The sequence below is a fragment of the Epinephelus fuscoguttatus genome, linkage group LG23 (assembly GCF_011397635.1).
Source record: "Epinephelus fuscoguttatus linkage group LG23, E.fuscoguttatus.final_Chr_v1".
Lineage (NCBI taxonomy): Eukaryota > Metazoa > Chordata > Actinopteri > Perciformes > Serranidae > Epinephelus > Epinephelus fuscoguttatus.
Genome location: NC_064774.1, coordinates 18860870 through 18879251, shown reverse-complemented (window position 1 = coordinate 18879251; position 18382 = coordinate 18860870). Strand labels below are relative to the sequence as shown.

Sequence of the window (18382 nt, the reverse complement as noted above, 5' to 3'; positions counted from 1 at the left end):
GACACGCTAGCAATGTGGCGCTAGGAGCACTACTTCAGAGTGAAGTATCTTGACAAATGTTGGATAGATTGCTATTATATTTGTTGCAGACAGCGATTTTTTTTTTTTTTACTATACTGTCAGTTAGCATGTGAATTTAACCAAGAGATCAATTAAGCCACATCTTTATTAAAATATTTTTCCCACTGAACTGAACTGGGGTAAAAGCATGATTTGGCAAAAATGTAAATACTAAGTTTCAGTTCAAGTACACCAAAATTGTACTTAAGTACAGTGCTTGAGTAATGTCGTTACTTTCCACCACTTTTCCTGTTAGCCTTCATTAGCCTCTGTACGTTAGCATGCTGAAATTGCTATTACCATTGTTCACTAACATACTAAATATGGGACCATGCTAAAAGTAGCATCCAAACCATTAGCATTTTAACGTGCTGACTTTAGCCTTTAAACATACCACAGATACATGCTAAATGTCAGTCAGTGGTTGTTAACGTACGTGTAAATATATAAACTGTGGGCATATTTGCATGCTAGGCCTACTTATAGCAAGCAAGTAGGCAAACTTCATTCATATTGCACTTTTCAAGAGAGGCAACAAAGCACTTTACAGAAAGAAGAGAAAAGAAGAACATGGAAGAGACAGAGAAATTAAAAGTGATGATGTGAAAGACTGACAGAGTAAAAGTCTTACAATGTAGAGCTAACTGATAAACTGAATGCTAACGTTATGATGCTAATGTACCAATGTTAGCATTCAATTGAAAGTACAGCTGAGCCTTAGTATGAATAAAGTACAGCACACCCAAGTCTGTAAATAAAGACAGCTGATAAAGTAAAACTTAAGTCTTTCAATGTAGAGCTAACCTAATAAGCTGAATGCTAACATTGTTATGCTAATGTGCCAGTGTTAGCGTTCAGTTCAAAGTACATCTGAGCCTAAATTAACATAATTAAGTACAGCGTAGACTGATGAAAGTGAGCTGTAAGTCTTAAAATAAAGATGGCTGATGAAGTTAGCTTGACAAGCTGACTGCTAATGTTAGCATGCTTAAGTGCTAACATTTTCATTCAACTCAACACACAGCTAAATGTAAGGACATTAGGAGTGGATGAGACTGAGAAAAGTCCAGCTGGGTCTGATGAAAATTCAGCTGAGCCTGTAGAGCTGAGCCAAACAGATCTGTTGATTTGAAATGTCCTAAAATGGCTTCCGTACAGGCGATACACCCGTTTTAGGCCTTTCCATTGACGCCCCCCCTCAGGACAAAATTTCCTGTTGGTATAAAGTGGTATTTACTCATACACAGCCAAAATAATGCATTATTTTGGCGAGCACCAAGCAGAGCTTTGGCATTTATCAATGTGGACATGAGCAGCGGCCACGACGAAATCTCACATCAGGTCTCAGGTTGTGTGCGCAAGTTTGAGCCAATGTGGACTTAGGGTGCAGCAGAGAAATTCTAGCTAAGTTGAAGAATTGTTATTAGACCATGTTCTGGCTGGAACCTAAGTTTTGCAGCTACATATTAATAACTCAAACATCCATGGGCGGCACAATGGTGCAGTGGTTAGCATTGTCGTCTCAGAACAAGAGGGTTCCTGGTTCGAGGCAGCAGTGATTTCTTTCCATACTGTGTTTTCTGACTTTGTTTAATGCCACTTTTCAGGCTGCCAAATGTGAACAAACGGGTTAAACTGAACCTGGCACATCAGTGTTTCCATTTCTGGCTCAGAGAAGTGTCTCTTCTTAGTTGTATCACGTCTCTCCATGTCATAAACTCTTGGGGTGAGGCCTTTTAAACTCAGAATATATTGGGCCGGGATATTTAAACGACCAACAATCCCCACGCTGTGATTGGCAAGATAAGAATGCTCCACGAATCACACGTGCACCCTCTGATAAAATGATTTCTGCTCTTGGATCTGCGCTGGATTGTACGTTAGATTGATAAATGAGGGCTGTGGTGTTTGATGCATGTGTGTAGGGTTAGTAAGACATATGGGTTTGAGACGTAACACATGCTTAACCAAAAACAAAAAGGAAAGGATTATGGAGATTACCATTTTAATATTCAGTTCTTTACAGTCCAGTCGTGCCAGCAGACAGCAGATGTGTGCGCACATACACACAAACACACACACACGCAAACATACAGACAAACTAACACTGCCCAGTTTCTCAGGGAAACCAATGTTTATAAGCAGCACAGCATGAGAAACACTTATCCACCCCGATGATGTCATGTTTGCCCAGAGGTGTGTGTGTGCGTGTGTGTGTGCAAAGCCTATTCTTATTCTGTGCTCGTGTGTGTGCATTTGTTAAGTCAGCAGACATGTGGGTCTTTCTTTAATCAGAGACAGATACAAAAATGACATGCGCATTTGCTCCAATATTTAAAATTATAATATGCTCACTTCTGGTTGGTGGTTTCGATGTCTGCTTGTTGTGTGGTGAAGCGCTTTCTGACAGAACTCATTTTGGAAAAAAAAAAAAAAAAAGTAGTCTCTGACTTGACGGAGAGCAGGAGTTGGTAGAGGAGACAGAGAGACATGAAAGAAAGAATAAGAGGGGACACAAAACAGATGTGACAGGTTGAAACCAGGACCAAATCTTCAATCGAAGGAGGAGAAGAAAGAAGTGGATGCAAGGGAAGAGCATTTTTTTCCGGATATTATGAGGAAAAAAAGCTGTAAAATCAAAACAACTTTACAATAACTATAAATTCAGTAGATTTACAGGTTTAAAAGTTGAAGGCCGAATCAGCTCTAACGGAGCAAAGGCAGGAAAGAGAACAAGACATCAGATGGGGCACAGCACCCAAACACACACATTTTCTCTCCATCTTCGTCTGCGTTTCATTTCTTCCTCACTTTTATTCTCCCCCATCTATCCGTACATCCACCCGTTCCCTGCGTCGCCCCTAATAAAAGCCGTATGACTGGAAACCAGCAATACTTTCAACCCCTCCGGTTGTGATGATTTAATGCGAGCCAACAGACCAACTGAATTTCGGCAAATAAACTCCTGTTCCCCTGATTTGATGTGACCTGGAGTTTCTCAAAAGCAGAGAACTTAATGCTGTTTGGATAAGCTGCTACAACATCCAGCAGGGTTTTTTTGTCATTTGCTACAGTAAAAATGACCCATTTCAATTTATGAAGTTTAAGTTGCTAATTGATACCATGTTCGCCCCTAATGCGGGTAAAATTCGAGAACAAATATTTTTCCCTCCGTTTTGGCTTTCCGTTCACAATGAACCGAAGTTTTCCACTGGTAAAAAAACAGCCTTTCAAACATGAACTTGTAATTTGGACAGTAAAACTGAGCTATGTAAAAATGCTGTCATATGATTAGCAACCTTTCGTAGACATGGATGAGTACTTCCTTGGGGCACCATCACCGAAAAGCTAACCTTCTGTCACCTCCAAATCTTTCTGTGATCACATATTAGTCCTTTCAGTGTAGCTGACATGATGTTCTGTAAAAGCAGTGATTGGATGATAGCTTCAAGGCTGACATATTGCATAGTCATCACATCAAAAACCTGCAACTGTATGTTTTTAATAATACATTATCCAAGGCGAGGTGAGGAGCTGGTCATAGTTTTAAAGTATTAAGACCCAGTAGTCACCGGTACACCAGAAATTCATGCAGTTACGTATGATTCTATAAGCCTAGGTTATGGGCTCTGTTGGTTAGTCTCTATGATCTACTGATGTGATGGCATTGCAAATGTAATATAACTACTGCTGTCTTTTCTTTGGGTTTTATTCAAATTTGTCAGTGTTGTAAATTGTCTATGATGTGAACCTTAATGTCTTGTCTTGTTTTCACGTTTTGTGTGGACCCAAGGAAGAGTGACAGAATTGAGCATTAACCCAAAGATCAAGTAAAAGATACTGCCGCAGTCAACCCATCCGGTCACACTTCATACCTGGTGGAGGTAGTGTCTAAGAGGACGAAGAAGAGATTTAGTAGCATTTCTATTTTTTCTGGCGCTTAAGTTTGTAAAAATAGTAATAAAATACTAGATGTTGGCAGAACCCATTTAATACATGGAAATCTGTCAGATTGAATGCAAGAAAAATGTGAGAAGGCCAAAGCCCCTTTTACACTGCCAGATTTCCTGCAAATGTTGGGCCATTTGCCGGCAGGCTGCGAGCGTTTAGACACACAGAGCCGGATTGGCGAGTTGATCCGAGGTGCCCAATTTTCCGCCTCGTAAGGTAGACATATTGGCGGAACCCTTTTAGTTTAAACAGACCGAGGCGGCCTTCCAGGAGGGGCTGTTGATGACTTGTGGGAGGAGCTGTTGATGACACCGCACGTGCGAGCTACTGGTGGTGGATAAACAGGAAACAGCTGACAGCAGGAATTAGCGAGCAGCTAGTAGCACGAGGGAAACGCAAACCTGACAGACACTGTAAAGATGAGCAACTGGGGAGACAAAGAATTGCGCGCCCTCCTTGCCCTCGCAAATGGAGAGGCCATTAACCGTCAGATGATGGGAACCGTGAAGAACGGGCAGACTTAGGAGAGAATCGCTGAAGAACTGACCAGCTGCGGCTTCCCTCCCACGTCACTGTTTACGTCACATGCTGAGCTACACGTTTTGTTACTTGCTCACGCCCCCCCATTGCCCTGAAAAAGGCGCGTTCTGTATAAACAAAATTAGGTAGGCGGCATTTTGCCGCACTCCCCAGTTTTGTTTTTATACTGCCAATGCTGAAAAAAGACTGATTGGACTTTCCTGCAAATTTGCACAATTCCTGTTTAAAAAGGGCTCAAGATAAAGTTCAGGCATTGATTAAACCCCTAAAACTTAGCTCTGTTAATACTTTGGTACCATAAAATATCTCAGGTGTAACTCCACACCTTTGCCTCTTTTACTCTCCTCAGATCTATGAAAATGCAAATTACCCTAATGTTAAATAAACCTTGTTACCAATCGTCAGCTCTGACAAGTTGAAGTTAAAGTACAACTTAGCTTGCGAAATACCGATAACTAGCAACGCCTGCTTCTCCTCTGATACAAACGTTTCGCCATGGCGTTATGGAAAGTCCCAGCCTGCAACTCAATGGGACTGATTCTTTAAGATTGTGACATAACAAACCCTGGCTGTCTGAATCCACGTTCTAGAGATTGTTGGTAAACTGCAGTTCCAAGGCAGACATGCTCGGCCATGAAGGCTTATTTAGCTCATGATTATGTCTTGTAGCATATATAAACCACCATATGGGCATGTTGACAAGGTCAAAAATGTAATTTTCACTGGAGACGATCTTTAATTAAGGTACCATCTCTCCAAACTCAAGCTGTCAGTTCTTCAGAGAGGATTTGGCCATATTTATTTCCTCCCAGCCTCTTCATTTGAGCAACTTTCATCCGATCAGTCACTCTCTCAGACACAGAGAATGGATAACTGCTGTGTCAAATATAATATTTCACTGACTGAGACAAAGGAAGGAGGATATCCTGTTGGTCTGTGGTTAACACTTCCACACGACGGATCTTCAACATTTACGAGACACCGACATGATCAAATTCAGATCTCAAGCAAAACGCTACACACAGCGTAATGTTCGGAAAATGAACTCGACTCGCAGACGTACTCCTCGCTTGTTCCTGAGCTCACCCTCCTCACAACAGCTCTCCCGCCTCTCAACTTTTCACCCAAGTTTTACCCTGCCGGAGGATCTCCCCTGGGTGCTGTGGGCTGTCAGCGCAGAGACCAAAGGCCCGGCTTTAGGCTTAAACCACAATGCTACAGACACATACTCGGATTAATATACGAACACACATATAAAGGAACATATAGAAAGAGAAAGATGCAAAATGGAAAAAAATACCACATGTATCAAGACACAGGCTCTAAATGAGGTTGTGGGTAAAAGAGCAGGGTCAGCGGTGTACTCACACATACACACACACACACACACACACACACACACACACACACACACACACAAAAGGATGTTAAGAGCCACAGGGTGGTGGAAAAAAGGAGAAGTCATACTTTCATCCCACACAGAGACGTATAGAAACAAGAACAGACACATGAAACCCCACATAAAAAGAGCCCTGCAGAGACACAAAGGCTTCAGGTGAGCAAGAGTTCAGTGAGACACACACACACACACACACACACACACAGACACACACACACCTGTTTACCCTCCACACCCACACAAACAGACACACCTGTGCATCCACACATTACACCCACACACACCTTTGATGGTGCTGATGACCTGGTCCAGGTGTTTGGTGTCGTTTCGGTCTGGTCGACAGCTTGGGCTGATCTCCAGCGAGTAGTCGGGTCCGTACTCTGTAAAAAACTGGACATCACATCACAACAATCGTTATGACAGCTTCTGGATTTATGGACTTTAAAATGTCTTTTTCCTCTTTTTCTTATTCACAGTCATACTTTCATCCCTCACATCTGCACACAGTCACTGCAGCAGCTCGCCAAAGTACACTCTCTCCTTTTTGTCTCTTTTTTAAAGAATGCAGCTGCTTTCCTGGAAAAATTCGGGCTCAGTTTGGACTTTGAAGAGCTGGATTGTGAAACTGACTGGTGATGAATATTTACACAGGCTTTCAGGGATCGTTTCTTAAAAAAAAAAAAAAAAAAAAGCGAGCAAGACAGAGAGAAATTCAAAACAGTGGATAATATGAAATACTCCAAATACTGAGCTACACATAATTTTTTTTCACCCATGTTGTGGATAATGGAATCTCTGAATCTCTCTGAAACCACTGGCTATGGGTCTGAAAACAAAAAGCCTTTGAGGGCAACAGCCAATATTTCGGGGGTTACGGTGTTGCCAACAGATATCCAGGCCAAGACTGCCTCTTCTGTGCGCTGGTCATCTTAGCTAATTTCTATAACAGATATCTGCTTATGCATGCAGACACCATTTTGGGCAGCAGGCTGAGCAAAGTATTCCAGACGTCCCTCTCTTTCTGGTGGACCTCGAAGTGTTCCCAGGCCAGACAAGATATGTAATCCCTCCAGCATGTTCTGGGTCTGCCCCGGGGCCTCCTACCAGTTGGACATGCGTGGAGCACCTCTAACTGGAGGCGCCTCAACTGACTCCTTTTGATACGAAGGAGCAGCGGCTCTACTCCGAAAAACAGCTGATAAAAAGCTAAATCTTTGTCAGACAAAACCTGATGGGTTCCGAGACCACATTTCAGCCAATGCTTTTTGCATCTCCACAAGGAATGTTTATCTACTGCTCAAATGTGATTCGTCAATACTACTCAACTACAAACCTAAACGAGAACGCTTTCGGTAACAAAATCTTTTCCCATGTCAGGAGTGAAGTAACTAAAGTAGTTGCATGCCAACATGTTCACACTGACAATGCTAACATATTTATGTTTGACAGGCCTAATGTTTTTAGTTTGATACACTGGTTCTCAAACTACGCTGGTACACAGGCTCCCTCTAGTGGTTCTTGAAAGAATCTCCAAAATATTCTTTAAAAATGTAACAAATTAAATATAATCAAAATATTACATTTCTGGTGAAAATACTTAAATCATAGGATCCCTGAAATGAATTGTAAAATAAGTTTTGCCTTTAATGTAACATTCTTGTGTTAATATCAACTTGCTACACAGTCACATTCATGAACGTAGGTGCACTTATACGTCCATGATTGTTTATGAGCTAAACTGTGATGTTAAGATAATAAAAGGAGGTCTGATGAATGATTTAAAAACACTGCAATCGTGGCTCCAAACAGGAACAATCAGGAAGAGAAGTGCCGAGAAGGAGGAGAACTGAGCAACAATCAACTAAGAGCAAGTGCTATAGGCTATTAAAGCAGTGCCGATTAAGTATCAATAGCACCTGATGAAGGGCTGGCCCATGCGGTGTATAAACGTTGTGTGGAAGAGTTTTAGTGCCTCCTAGTGCTTCCTCTTTATACAGTGTGGCTGTGGCTGAAAACAGTCAACAGAAAATAATCTTCTGATTAGGCATACAGGGGCGGCAGTAGCTCAGTCCATAGGGACTTGGGTTAGGAAACAAACGGTCACCAACTCAAGTCCCTGTGTGGGCCAACTATGGAGTGTGGACTGGTGGCTGGAGAGGTGCCAGTTCGCCTCCTGGGCACTGTCGAGGTGCCCTTGAGCAAGGCAGCGAACCCCCACCTGCTCGGGGGGCCTGTCAATGGGCAGCCCCCTCACTCTGACATCTCTCCATACCTGTCTTATGCACTAAGCATAGCTGAATAGGTCAGGCCTACACTTCAGTATTTCAACGTTGGACAGTCCAATCATTTGTGAGGTGGTACGCAGTGTATAAAGTTTGAGAACCACTGGCTTAGTGTGTTAACATGCTAACAATTGCTAAATAGCTATAAAAACAAAGTACAGCTGAGGCTGAGTGAAATGTCACTATTTTTGCAGGTATTTGGTGACGATCCAAGTGTCAGATAAATCATAAATTTAACTTGATGATGGAGCTAGATGAAAAGTCAGAGGATCACATTTTATAACAATTCATCTTGAGAGAAACATGAATGTCTGTGCCAAAAGTCATGGGATTCCATCCAATAGTTGTAGAGATATTTCACTCTAAACTACAAATGTGAACCTCATAGTGAGGCTAAAGAAAAAGTCAAGGCTTCACCAAAGTCACTGGGATGGATTCATCAAATTTCAAGGCAATCTGTCCCATATTTGTTGTGACATTTCAGTCTGGAAGTGGTTGACTGACTGACAATACCATCCAGAGAGCCAGGCCACTTTCAGATGGAAACATGTTCCTTATTCCCTGAAGTAAGTGTGCTGTCTAGGAGTTTCACTGACACAAACAAATGTATGAGACGGTCTCGTCTGGTTCATGTACAGAAATAAAATGTAATGCAGAACACAGAAGAGGAACCACAAATCAGTCAGATTTCCACTGGACAGACTGGGCCTCACCAACATGAACAAAAAAACAAAAAGCCTGAGATGATTTCAGCACATACCAAAGGCTCCTGGCATTTCACGCAGAGTCGGACCGCGTCCATGTAACAAGACCAGCCAATATATATATGAAAAAAAAGAAAAAAACAGGTGGAAATCCAGAGAAGGTTCAACTAGAAGTGAAAACCAGAGCATGTCAGTTGAAAAAACATATTTCCAGGGACTTTGTCGGGCCATGACTCAGTGCCATGAGAGCAAAACAAACTCGGAGCCCAGGTCTGACCACAAGTGCGTCAGTCCATTTGCAGCGACTGTTGTGAAAGCCTTGGACTCTGAAGACTCAGTGGAACACAGCGAATGAGCCACCGTGACTAAGGCCTGAAACAAAAGACCCATACTCCTCCAATCACATATAAACACATATAAAAAGTCTGTCTCTAAAATGAGATGCTCATAATTCATCAGTTTGAAATTATTTGTTTAAAAATGAAAATGAAAAATCAAAAGCTGAGGATGAAAGTTCCCACTTGACCCTGGAAACATTAGTTGGACAAAGAATTCTCAGTTCAAGATCCACAAGCTTTTTACTGAGCTTCGATTACATCTTAAAGTCTTCAGCCTGATTTATGATCGGGTGCATGACACTTTTGGTAAATGTTGCGTAACACAACTTCAGGAGCCTCACAATGCTTTCAATAAATGCTTCAGCAAAACAAAAAGGTGGTCAGGGCGTCCATTGAAGCAAACCAGGGAGCTGCAGGTTGAATATGTCTTGGTCAAACAAATGCGGGACATGAACGAAGAGATGCAGTTTTGGTATTTTTGGATGTCTGCCAACCGTTTAGATGATTTGGTCAACAGGATTCAGCCCTATGTTGCTCACGCCGGGCCACGAGACTCAAGTGGATGTGTCAGAGAGGCTCGCCTTGACTACCCAATCACACTGGATGACAAAATATGATGTTGTCCGCAAGATTAAAAAATTCTCCATGTGCGTGTCATAAAAGGAAAGTGCTGAGCAACAACTCAAATTTCTGTTGAGTGACACTCCTTAAAAGTGTCTCGCGCCCAACCATAAATCAGGCTTTCCTCAGCAGATGGATGTGATGACAGCTAAGCTATCTCCATGACAACTGACCAAACACCACTCTCTGAGGAAGACCCTGACATGAGCTGTTTGGTTGAGTACTTTCACTTCAAAAAATGTTGTCAAACTATACGCAAAAGGTTCTTAATCAGACTTACTTTTACCTTTGATGTATTACTTAGTATTCCCAAAGTCTTGAGACCAGTTCAGACAAAAGATTTGTGACAAAACAACACCTTGCAGTGCACCAGTCTGCAATGTTCTGACAACCTGAAAGTTTACATCAATGAGTCTAAAGGAGACGGTGTATCATCTCCATAGCAGCAACTCTCTGTATCTCCTTTCTGATTTCCAGTTTTTCAGGTTTATTTTGTAGCTGTATCTAAAGTGTAGCGTCTTAAAATATGAGTGAGGGTTGTGATTGTGCATCTTTAGTAGTGATGAAATGGCAAAAACATAAACAATGACCCAAGCTTCAGAGGGACCAACTATGTTAAGCAGCAGTGACCTAACGTCCGACACCGACACACCTTGAGGACAGAGAGTGACATACCTGTCAACAACTGCGTGGATGTTAATGGTACGGACTCGAGCTCGGCAGGAACGGATGGTTGTTGTCAGACTTCAGATTCAGATTCAGAATACTTTATTAATCCCCGGGGGTAAAGACAATGCCAAAGCAAGCTAACCATCATCTGCTGACACTTTGTAGATGACTTGACCAGTCGATATCCCTCCAAGCTGACTGGCTGATAAAACAGGTAATGTTTAATAAATCAGCCACTGGAAACTTGACAAGCTGAATCATGGCTGACATCATCAGCCGGTTTGAGTCTGGCTGTGATGATACAACTGCAACCTCTCCCTACAACGTCTGAAAACAGTTTCATCTCATTATGAATCTTTGGTCTGAACTGGGCTAAACACGAAAGAATAACTATTAGCTTTGGTGTATTATTTAGTATTCTCAAAGTCTAAAATGAACATTAAGACACTTTTGCAAGTATATAGTTGTGTAAACTTCTATCAATATATTCTGACGCTAAGTAAAGACAGCAAACACTCCCCAAATTGTCAGACTGCTCCTTTAAGTTGGCGAAGTGACTCTGCAAACATCCCGTAATGATTTCTGCACTAATGCCACGGCCATTTTAAAGACGGGGATATCTTGTTTTGGATTGGAACTCTTTAGTGGATTAGATGGATGTCATTAGAGAAGACTTCAGAAAGTCTCTTGGCAACACACACACACTCACACACACACAGGCCTGAGCAGATGCACACACACACACAGAGCTGAGCCAACGTGCAGTAGGAGTATACTTTGGTGTACTTGAAAGACAAAGACTACTTTGTCTTTGTTTAATAGCCCTGTGTGTGTCTGTGTTTGTGTGTGTGTGAGTCAGAGAGAGGGAATGCATGCTAGTTTGTGCTCAGATGAAGGTAAGAGTATGTATGTGTGTGAAGGTCCATGGCTATTTGCTTGTGTAAGTACATGCTTACTAGCAAATATCCATGGTGTCTTTAAGTGTGCATGTGTGTGTGTGTGTGAGTGTGTGTGTGTCTGTTTCCAATTAGCTCCGATGAGTTTCTGTGTCTTACCTCCGGTCTCAACGGAGCTCAACATGAGAGTAGTTACTTAACACACATGCACACCCACAATCTATTCCCATGAACCCAGTGCTCTGTCTCCCGCTGTCCGGCAACACACACACATACACTCACACTCACACACATGCACAGACACACACACAAATCACACAGTCTCCTGCTGCTTGCTTGTTTGGCTTGGATGACCATGGGGAGAAAGAGAGAGGAAGCGAGAAACAGAGAGGTGCAGACACTCCTAACAAAAACATGTTCCTATTAAATTTCTACAATATTCTTAATACTTTTTAGATGGTAGAATGAAAGAAAAACATGACGAGCGACAGTGAATAAAATAAATGATAAAAGAGACTTCAGTGCATGATCCGGTGACGCAGCGCATCTACGTCACCTGGACAAGGTCAAGAGACAGAAAATACCAGCTGCCTGGCTCCAGTGTCTCTGGCAGAGACACACAGAGAGATAAATAGTGGAAGGTCTCAGACTATTTACCAGAGCCCTTAACATGGACCTTCTGCCCATCACTCACTGTTCGGATGAGCCTGTTTGTACGAGAAACACTGGCCTTGATGCATGATGACCTAAATGTGTTTTTGCAGCTTATGTTTCTAGGAATACATTTCATTTGTACATTCGAGGTCCATCGTATTTAAGTATCAGCACAAGTGGCATCAGTGCTAGATAAAGCAAAAGCACTAACGGAGCAGTAGAAGTACTTGTATGGCAGTAGGAGCAATAGTACAGGTAAAAAACTGTAGTTACATTAATGGTAGTTGCAGAAATAAATAGGGATGCACGATATATATGTTGAGCAGATAAAGTATCGGCCCAATAATGGGGCATTTTTATAATTATGCATTATTCAGATAATCAAAGTTATAGCTGATAAATAGCGCCGATATTACGAAACCAGACTGCTTTCATTGACTTAACAAGGGCAGCATCTACACAGCCGACACATTTTGTGGGCGGTACATGCACCAAATAAACACAGAAGAAGAAGAACTACAACTGCAGCAAAGCCGTCTAGACAGCAAAACATGTTGTGGTGTGGACGTCTTTCACAGTTCCAGAAGAAGACAACAGGATTGCGCCGAGAGTCTGATCTCCGACCGCTGAACAAGTTAGACACAGCACTGAAGGACCGTCTCCAGAGTGTTAGCACGAGCTAATTAGCAGCAGCGGCTTACATCCAACCAGCATGTGTTAGGATTATATTTATGAACAATGTGTAAGATTTGGAAAAAGAAAACACACTTTTCACATTATATTTCATTTCTGCCAATATATATCCCCCTAGATCCTACGCTGTACCTTTAAATGATCATGTCTTCTGGGCCAAATTGATCACTGTAAGCAAATGATTATGAGTAGTACGTGTATGTGAACAACTTTGAGTATGTGTTTGTACAAATGAGCCCATCTGCTGACAGGAGTTTGTGTGTGTGTGCCTGTGTATGTGTGTGTGTGTGTGTGTGTGTGTGCGTGCGTGTGTGTGAGCATGTTTGTTTTCACAGCAATCAGCAGGATCTCCAGCTATGAAGGATGCCGAGCTTCACAGCGGAGGGGAAAACGTCTCGGAAAACAAATGGACTCTGTCTGCTATCAGGCTGCTATCTAATAAATGTTTTCAACAAGGGAAGAAAAACGGCCTGATGCCCAAATCACAGTCACATAACGCACGTACACCTCCCCTCTCCCTCTCCCTCTCCCTCTGCCTGCATCTGGACTCCCTCCCGCCCTCACTACCTCTTCATCAGTCCATCTTTTATAGATTTGTCTGTCAGTTTTCCTTTTAAGGCAACAAATGCTGTTTGTACGTTGTTGAGAAATCAGGGAAAAAACAGGAAACTTGGGAGAATAGATTCAAGCCCGAATGGACAGTTGAACAAGTTTTGCACTATGGGTAAAACTTAAAGGGGACCTGTTATGCATTTCTGTATTTTGTGTGTTATATAGCTATAGTGGTACTCAACACCTTGTTTCCAACAGTTATTTCTGCTCTGGCTATGACATCATAGTGTGACAGATCTCTTTATTTGATCATCTGCTCTAGGCGCACTACTGCAAGCATTTTCATTACGTAGCCTACACTGCTACTTGTAGCTACATGCTAACATCAGGGAAACATGTAAAGATTACAGATCATATTCCTGCTGGAACATGTCCAATTGTAAAGATTTGGCTTAGTAGCTTTTATTGGTGATTTTTCATGGTAGAAAATGCCGCTATGGTGCATTACAGTCATTCCTCGGCTGGATGTACATTGCTACATGTAGCTACATGCTAACATCAGGGAAACACGTAATCTTGTTTGCCGATGGTATTGAATTTTCCCTGATTTTGAATTATGCTCCAGCTAGAACATGTCTGGTTGTGATTTTGGTTTAGATGCTTTTTTTGTGATTTTTCACGGCAGAAAGTGCCACTATGCTGTGTTACAGTCATTCCCTAGCTGCAAGTACACTGCTACATGTAGCTACATGCTAACATCAGTGAAACATGGAATCTTGGTTGCTAATGTTGTTAATTTGTCCACAATTGAAACATGCCAGGAGGGAATTTTTTAAGGTAGGAAGAAACAGGCGCTAACTGAAGCGTCTCAGACAGAGGTTGAATACAGGTATTCAGCACAGACAGTATGAGGAAAATAAAGTGTTTTTTGACTCCAAAAGCATGTAACTTTGTTCTTGTAGAAACCTTTAATAAAAGTATGAACATGAAAATGACGATAAAAGGTCTCTTTTAACCTTCCCTTCTGTCTTTCAATCTATTACTACTGTTTAAACTTAAACAGGTGTCATGTTAAGTATTCTATGGCCTCCTTTTTCCTTCAGAGCAGATGAGTATAAGCTCCTGCTTGTACTAAAAACATGTAAGTCTGATTCATCTTAAGGAGTCTCCTACTCAGTTCAACATTCTTTACATTTTAAAACAGTGAACACTTGGCAGCACAAGACAGTGCTTGTGTAGAGGAGGTATCTGTATTTAACTATCACAAAAATCTGGCAACCTTTTCTGCCCTATATAAATCTCATAAATATTTTTGCCTTGATATCACACAGTAGGTTATCTACGAAAGTTTGAAAGGGATATAGGCTTGTGTTAATGTTTATGTGTGTGATAACTTCAACTGTGAGAATGATTTTCTTGTTGATTTATACTCTGAAAGTTTGGTCAAAATGTTTCAATAATAAAACAACGTTGTAAAATGAATAAAAGATATATATTATATAAAATTTTACTTTTTAAGGTTTTACTGCAGCCACAGATTTTTTTGTATGAAGTTCTGCCACAGCACCAACAGCAGTCCACCATATTGTAAACACTGATTAAGGTTGTAGGTTTCGTTTTAACATTAGGGAGGACATGTATGAAACAGCGGGTTGGGAAATTTGGGGCATTTAACACTTGATTTCCTGCATTCTGCTGAATTTGTATGCACCAATTTGTGCCTTTTCTGCATCAATTTAAATTGGCATTGTTAATATTGAGAGCGATCTGTCCCCTGAGTCCCTTTCCCAAAATCTATGCCTATTATCTATGCACCATACATCCAAAAAGGTTGCTTTAAGGATTTGAAAAGCAAAACAAAACATACTTTTCTTACCATATCAACAGCTTATTTTAGATTAGTTAACAACTAATGTGATGTACTCCATCTCAAAATTAAAAATGCATCCATCTCCAATGAGTGTGACCACACTGCTGGGAATGTTTCTATGGTTTTATGTGTGAAAGTATGCTAATATGGTTCCTATAGTTGACCTCAGAACTGTTATTACAAAAGGAGAAAATAACTGAAAAAAAGAAAAGAATTAAAGGAATTGAATTAGGAAGAACTCCAAAGTTCCAGCATTATTAAAACAGGGCCATTGGGTTTATACAAATATCTTGCATAATAGGAAAATAAAAATTGAGATAAAGTGAATAATGATCCAGCCTTCTAGGATCAAGTCCGTCCATGAACTTCAAACACAAACAGGCATAAAAAAAAGACAACTGCAACAAAGACGTAACTCCCTAAAGGGAAACAAGACAGGAAACCGACTCTTTCGGCTCATTGTTGGTACATCCCAACATTCAGCGAACACTTTCCCCACCACGGCTGAGTCAAATAATAATAACAATCTACAGCAGCAGAACTTTGATTAACAAAGATCGATAAGAGATGAATGGAAGAGAATAATCAGCCTCTTCACAGCACATTTTTCCATGTCATTTTGTAAACAGACAAATTCCCCTTGGTCCTCACAAACACAAACACACACACACACACACACACACACACACACACACACACACACACACACACACACGCACACTGTACTCCGGTGATGTTTCCGGTGATTGAGCCCATGACTCTGGGAGCCGACACATCCCTGACGGCAGCGAGGGGTAGGACAGGAAGTGGCTGCAGACAGGAAAAGAGGAAGTAGGAAGTAAAGAGGCGGGACGCTTCCCCGCTGCCAATCTGGGACGGGAGACGTCCTCCCTTCCTGTGTGGCTCTGAGACGGACACACATTTGTATTTACTTCTGTAATTCTCACTAGAGACAGCGATAGGTTACGAAGCTGTATCGATTTTATCCCCTAACCCTAAAAACCAAGGTAGATCCCAAACTAGCTGTATTTTTATGATAACAGTTGGCACTGCTTGCTGTAAACAACAAGAGAAACAACTCATTTAGAGGCAGTTTGGGTGGTAGCTATGTATATAAAACATTTTATACATATATATATTTATAAAATTATAAGTGACCCAAGATCTTGATGGTTTGGTATGCTTTCATCGGTTAGCTATAAATCACCTAAAGGCCTGTTTTCCGCTTGATTCTGCAAGACAATTTCAAATATCTTCAAAGAAGCATGATCAGATCTACCATTTGATATTAAAGTTTGAAATGAAACCTTTTGGACTGGTGAAATCACTTAAAGTCATTGGATTAGTGTAGGGGTTAATAGCATTTCATCAAACCTGACTCCAGTGCCCAATCCATCTTAAAAGTTCTGTATTTAGTTTTAATTTTAATATTGACATTTAAAGATCTAAAAGTCAAGTTTGGCCCAAAAAGTTCAGTTAAATGGCTACGAAGAGATAAAAGAGGAGTTTTTGAACCACATCCAAAAGCGAAGTGGTTATTGGAACACTAACCCATCTCTGGATGTGAGAGTCTGCATATCAAGCAAATCCAGGTGCCAGTTTCCGTTTTATGCAATTTTTTTGCGTAAATAATATGTGCTTAATGAGCATGCAGTGGAGACAGGAAAGAGAAGAGTGACAGAAAGAGGGGTCAGTGCTGTATGTGACAAAGGATATGAGCTGGATCCACACCAGCAACACCGTAAGTACATGGTATAAGTGTTGGCCCGCTGAGGCAGCCGCAGGAAGTTTAGATCTGTGGTTTGTTTTTATCAGAGCAGCACGGCTGGGAGAGACTCAGCTGCTGGGAAATGACCGAAAACAGAATTAGTGACGACAAGGGGTCTGGGGTGGTGAAGAGAGTCAGATGGACAGCTCGAACTGTTTACCAAACACTTGTATATTAAACACCACAGCTGCATGGATAACTGTTTATTATGTAAACCTATTAAAGTACCCCTGATGAAAGTGTACGGTAGAGAAATATTAACCTATACGTCTGAGTGGGCAGTGTAGTTGAATGTAGTCTGACAAGCTCCGCAAGACATCGCTAATAATACAGATCAGAACCTGAAGTAAATTTATGCTAACATACTAACATTTGGGAAATGACATTTTGAATGTTACCACACAAACATTGGTGCATTAGCATTCTAACATGTTTAGGATGTAATATTTTAAATGTGAGCTCAATAGCATATGACATGAGCATGTTAACAAGCTAACTTTTAGCATAAACCTGAAGCAAAGTTATCAAGTTATCCAAACATGCTAACAATAGTATAATGTTTTGCATGTCATCACATAAACATGGAACATTAGCATTCTAAAATGCTTATAATACAGACATGTAATAATAATAATAATGATAATAATGATAATGATGTAGCTTATCATGTTAAATATTAGCTCAATAACTTATGTTGTGTTAGCATGTTAACAAGCTAACTTTAAGCATGAACCTTAAACAAAGTTATCCTAACTTGTTAACATTTGGGATATAATAGTTTGTTATCACGTAAACATGGATATATCTGCATTGTAACATGCTAATAGAAAAGATGTTAGCTCAATGACATGTCTTGTTAGCACATTAACAAGCTAACTATTAACATGTAACATCTTAGTGTGTTAGCTCGCTAACTATCTAAGCACACCTGCTAACATGCCTAAAAACCATGAAGTTTATTTGAATTAAACTAAGTTTTAAATATTTATTCACACAGAGTTTCTCTGATGAAGACAAACAGTAAAATTTGTTTGGGTGTCCTAAAGCAAACATAAAATTTGGGCCAATGTTTGCCATAAACAATTTCATATCAAAGAGTGTGACATACAGGAATAACTTGCTGTCAAAGAATAACTGAACACCCCCTGGAAATTGTGTTTTGGCTGACTAATTATTACATTACCATGTTTTGGGATTAATTTAACGTGGAATTAGAGCTCTAAATCTGATAAACAAATACATTTTCATCTGTTAGCATGAATAAACAAGCCACCTGAGTGACTGAAGGTTGTTGCTAACTGCCTAGCAATGCTAGCAGCCGTAGATATTAACAGTTTTGAAAATGTGCAACAAAACAAAAAAGCTGAATTTCCCAGATTCACTGT

The 18382-nt window shown here is 40.8% G+C and overlaps 2 protein-coding genes across 3 annotated transcripts in view; both read right to left on the bottom strand.

Annotated features, from left to right (window-relative positions):
• Positions 1-18382, bottom strand: part of rps4x (ribosomal protein S4 X-linked) — a 569691-nt gene that overhangs the window by 62883 nt on the left and 488426 nt on the right. The window lies entirely within an intron of this gene.
• Positions 1-18382, bottom strand: part of hdac8 (histone deacetylase 8) — a 38672-nt gene that overhangs the window by 8424 nt on the left and 11866 nt on the right. Inside the window, exon 10 of one of the 2 annotated variants that reach the window (XM_049569321.1) lies at positions 6204-6340. In XM_049569321.1, the coding sequence (XP_049425278.1) occupies positions 6204-6340 (137 nt within the window). The remainder of the gene's footprint in view (positions 1-6203; positions 6341-18382) is intronic. The other variant, XM_049569323.1, reaches the window with a different exon arrangement.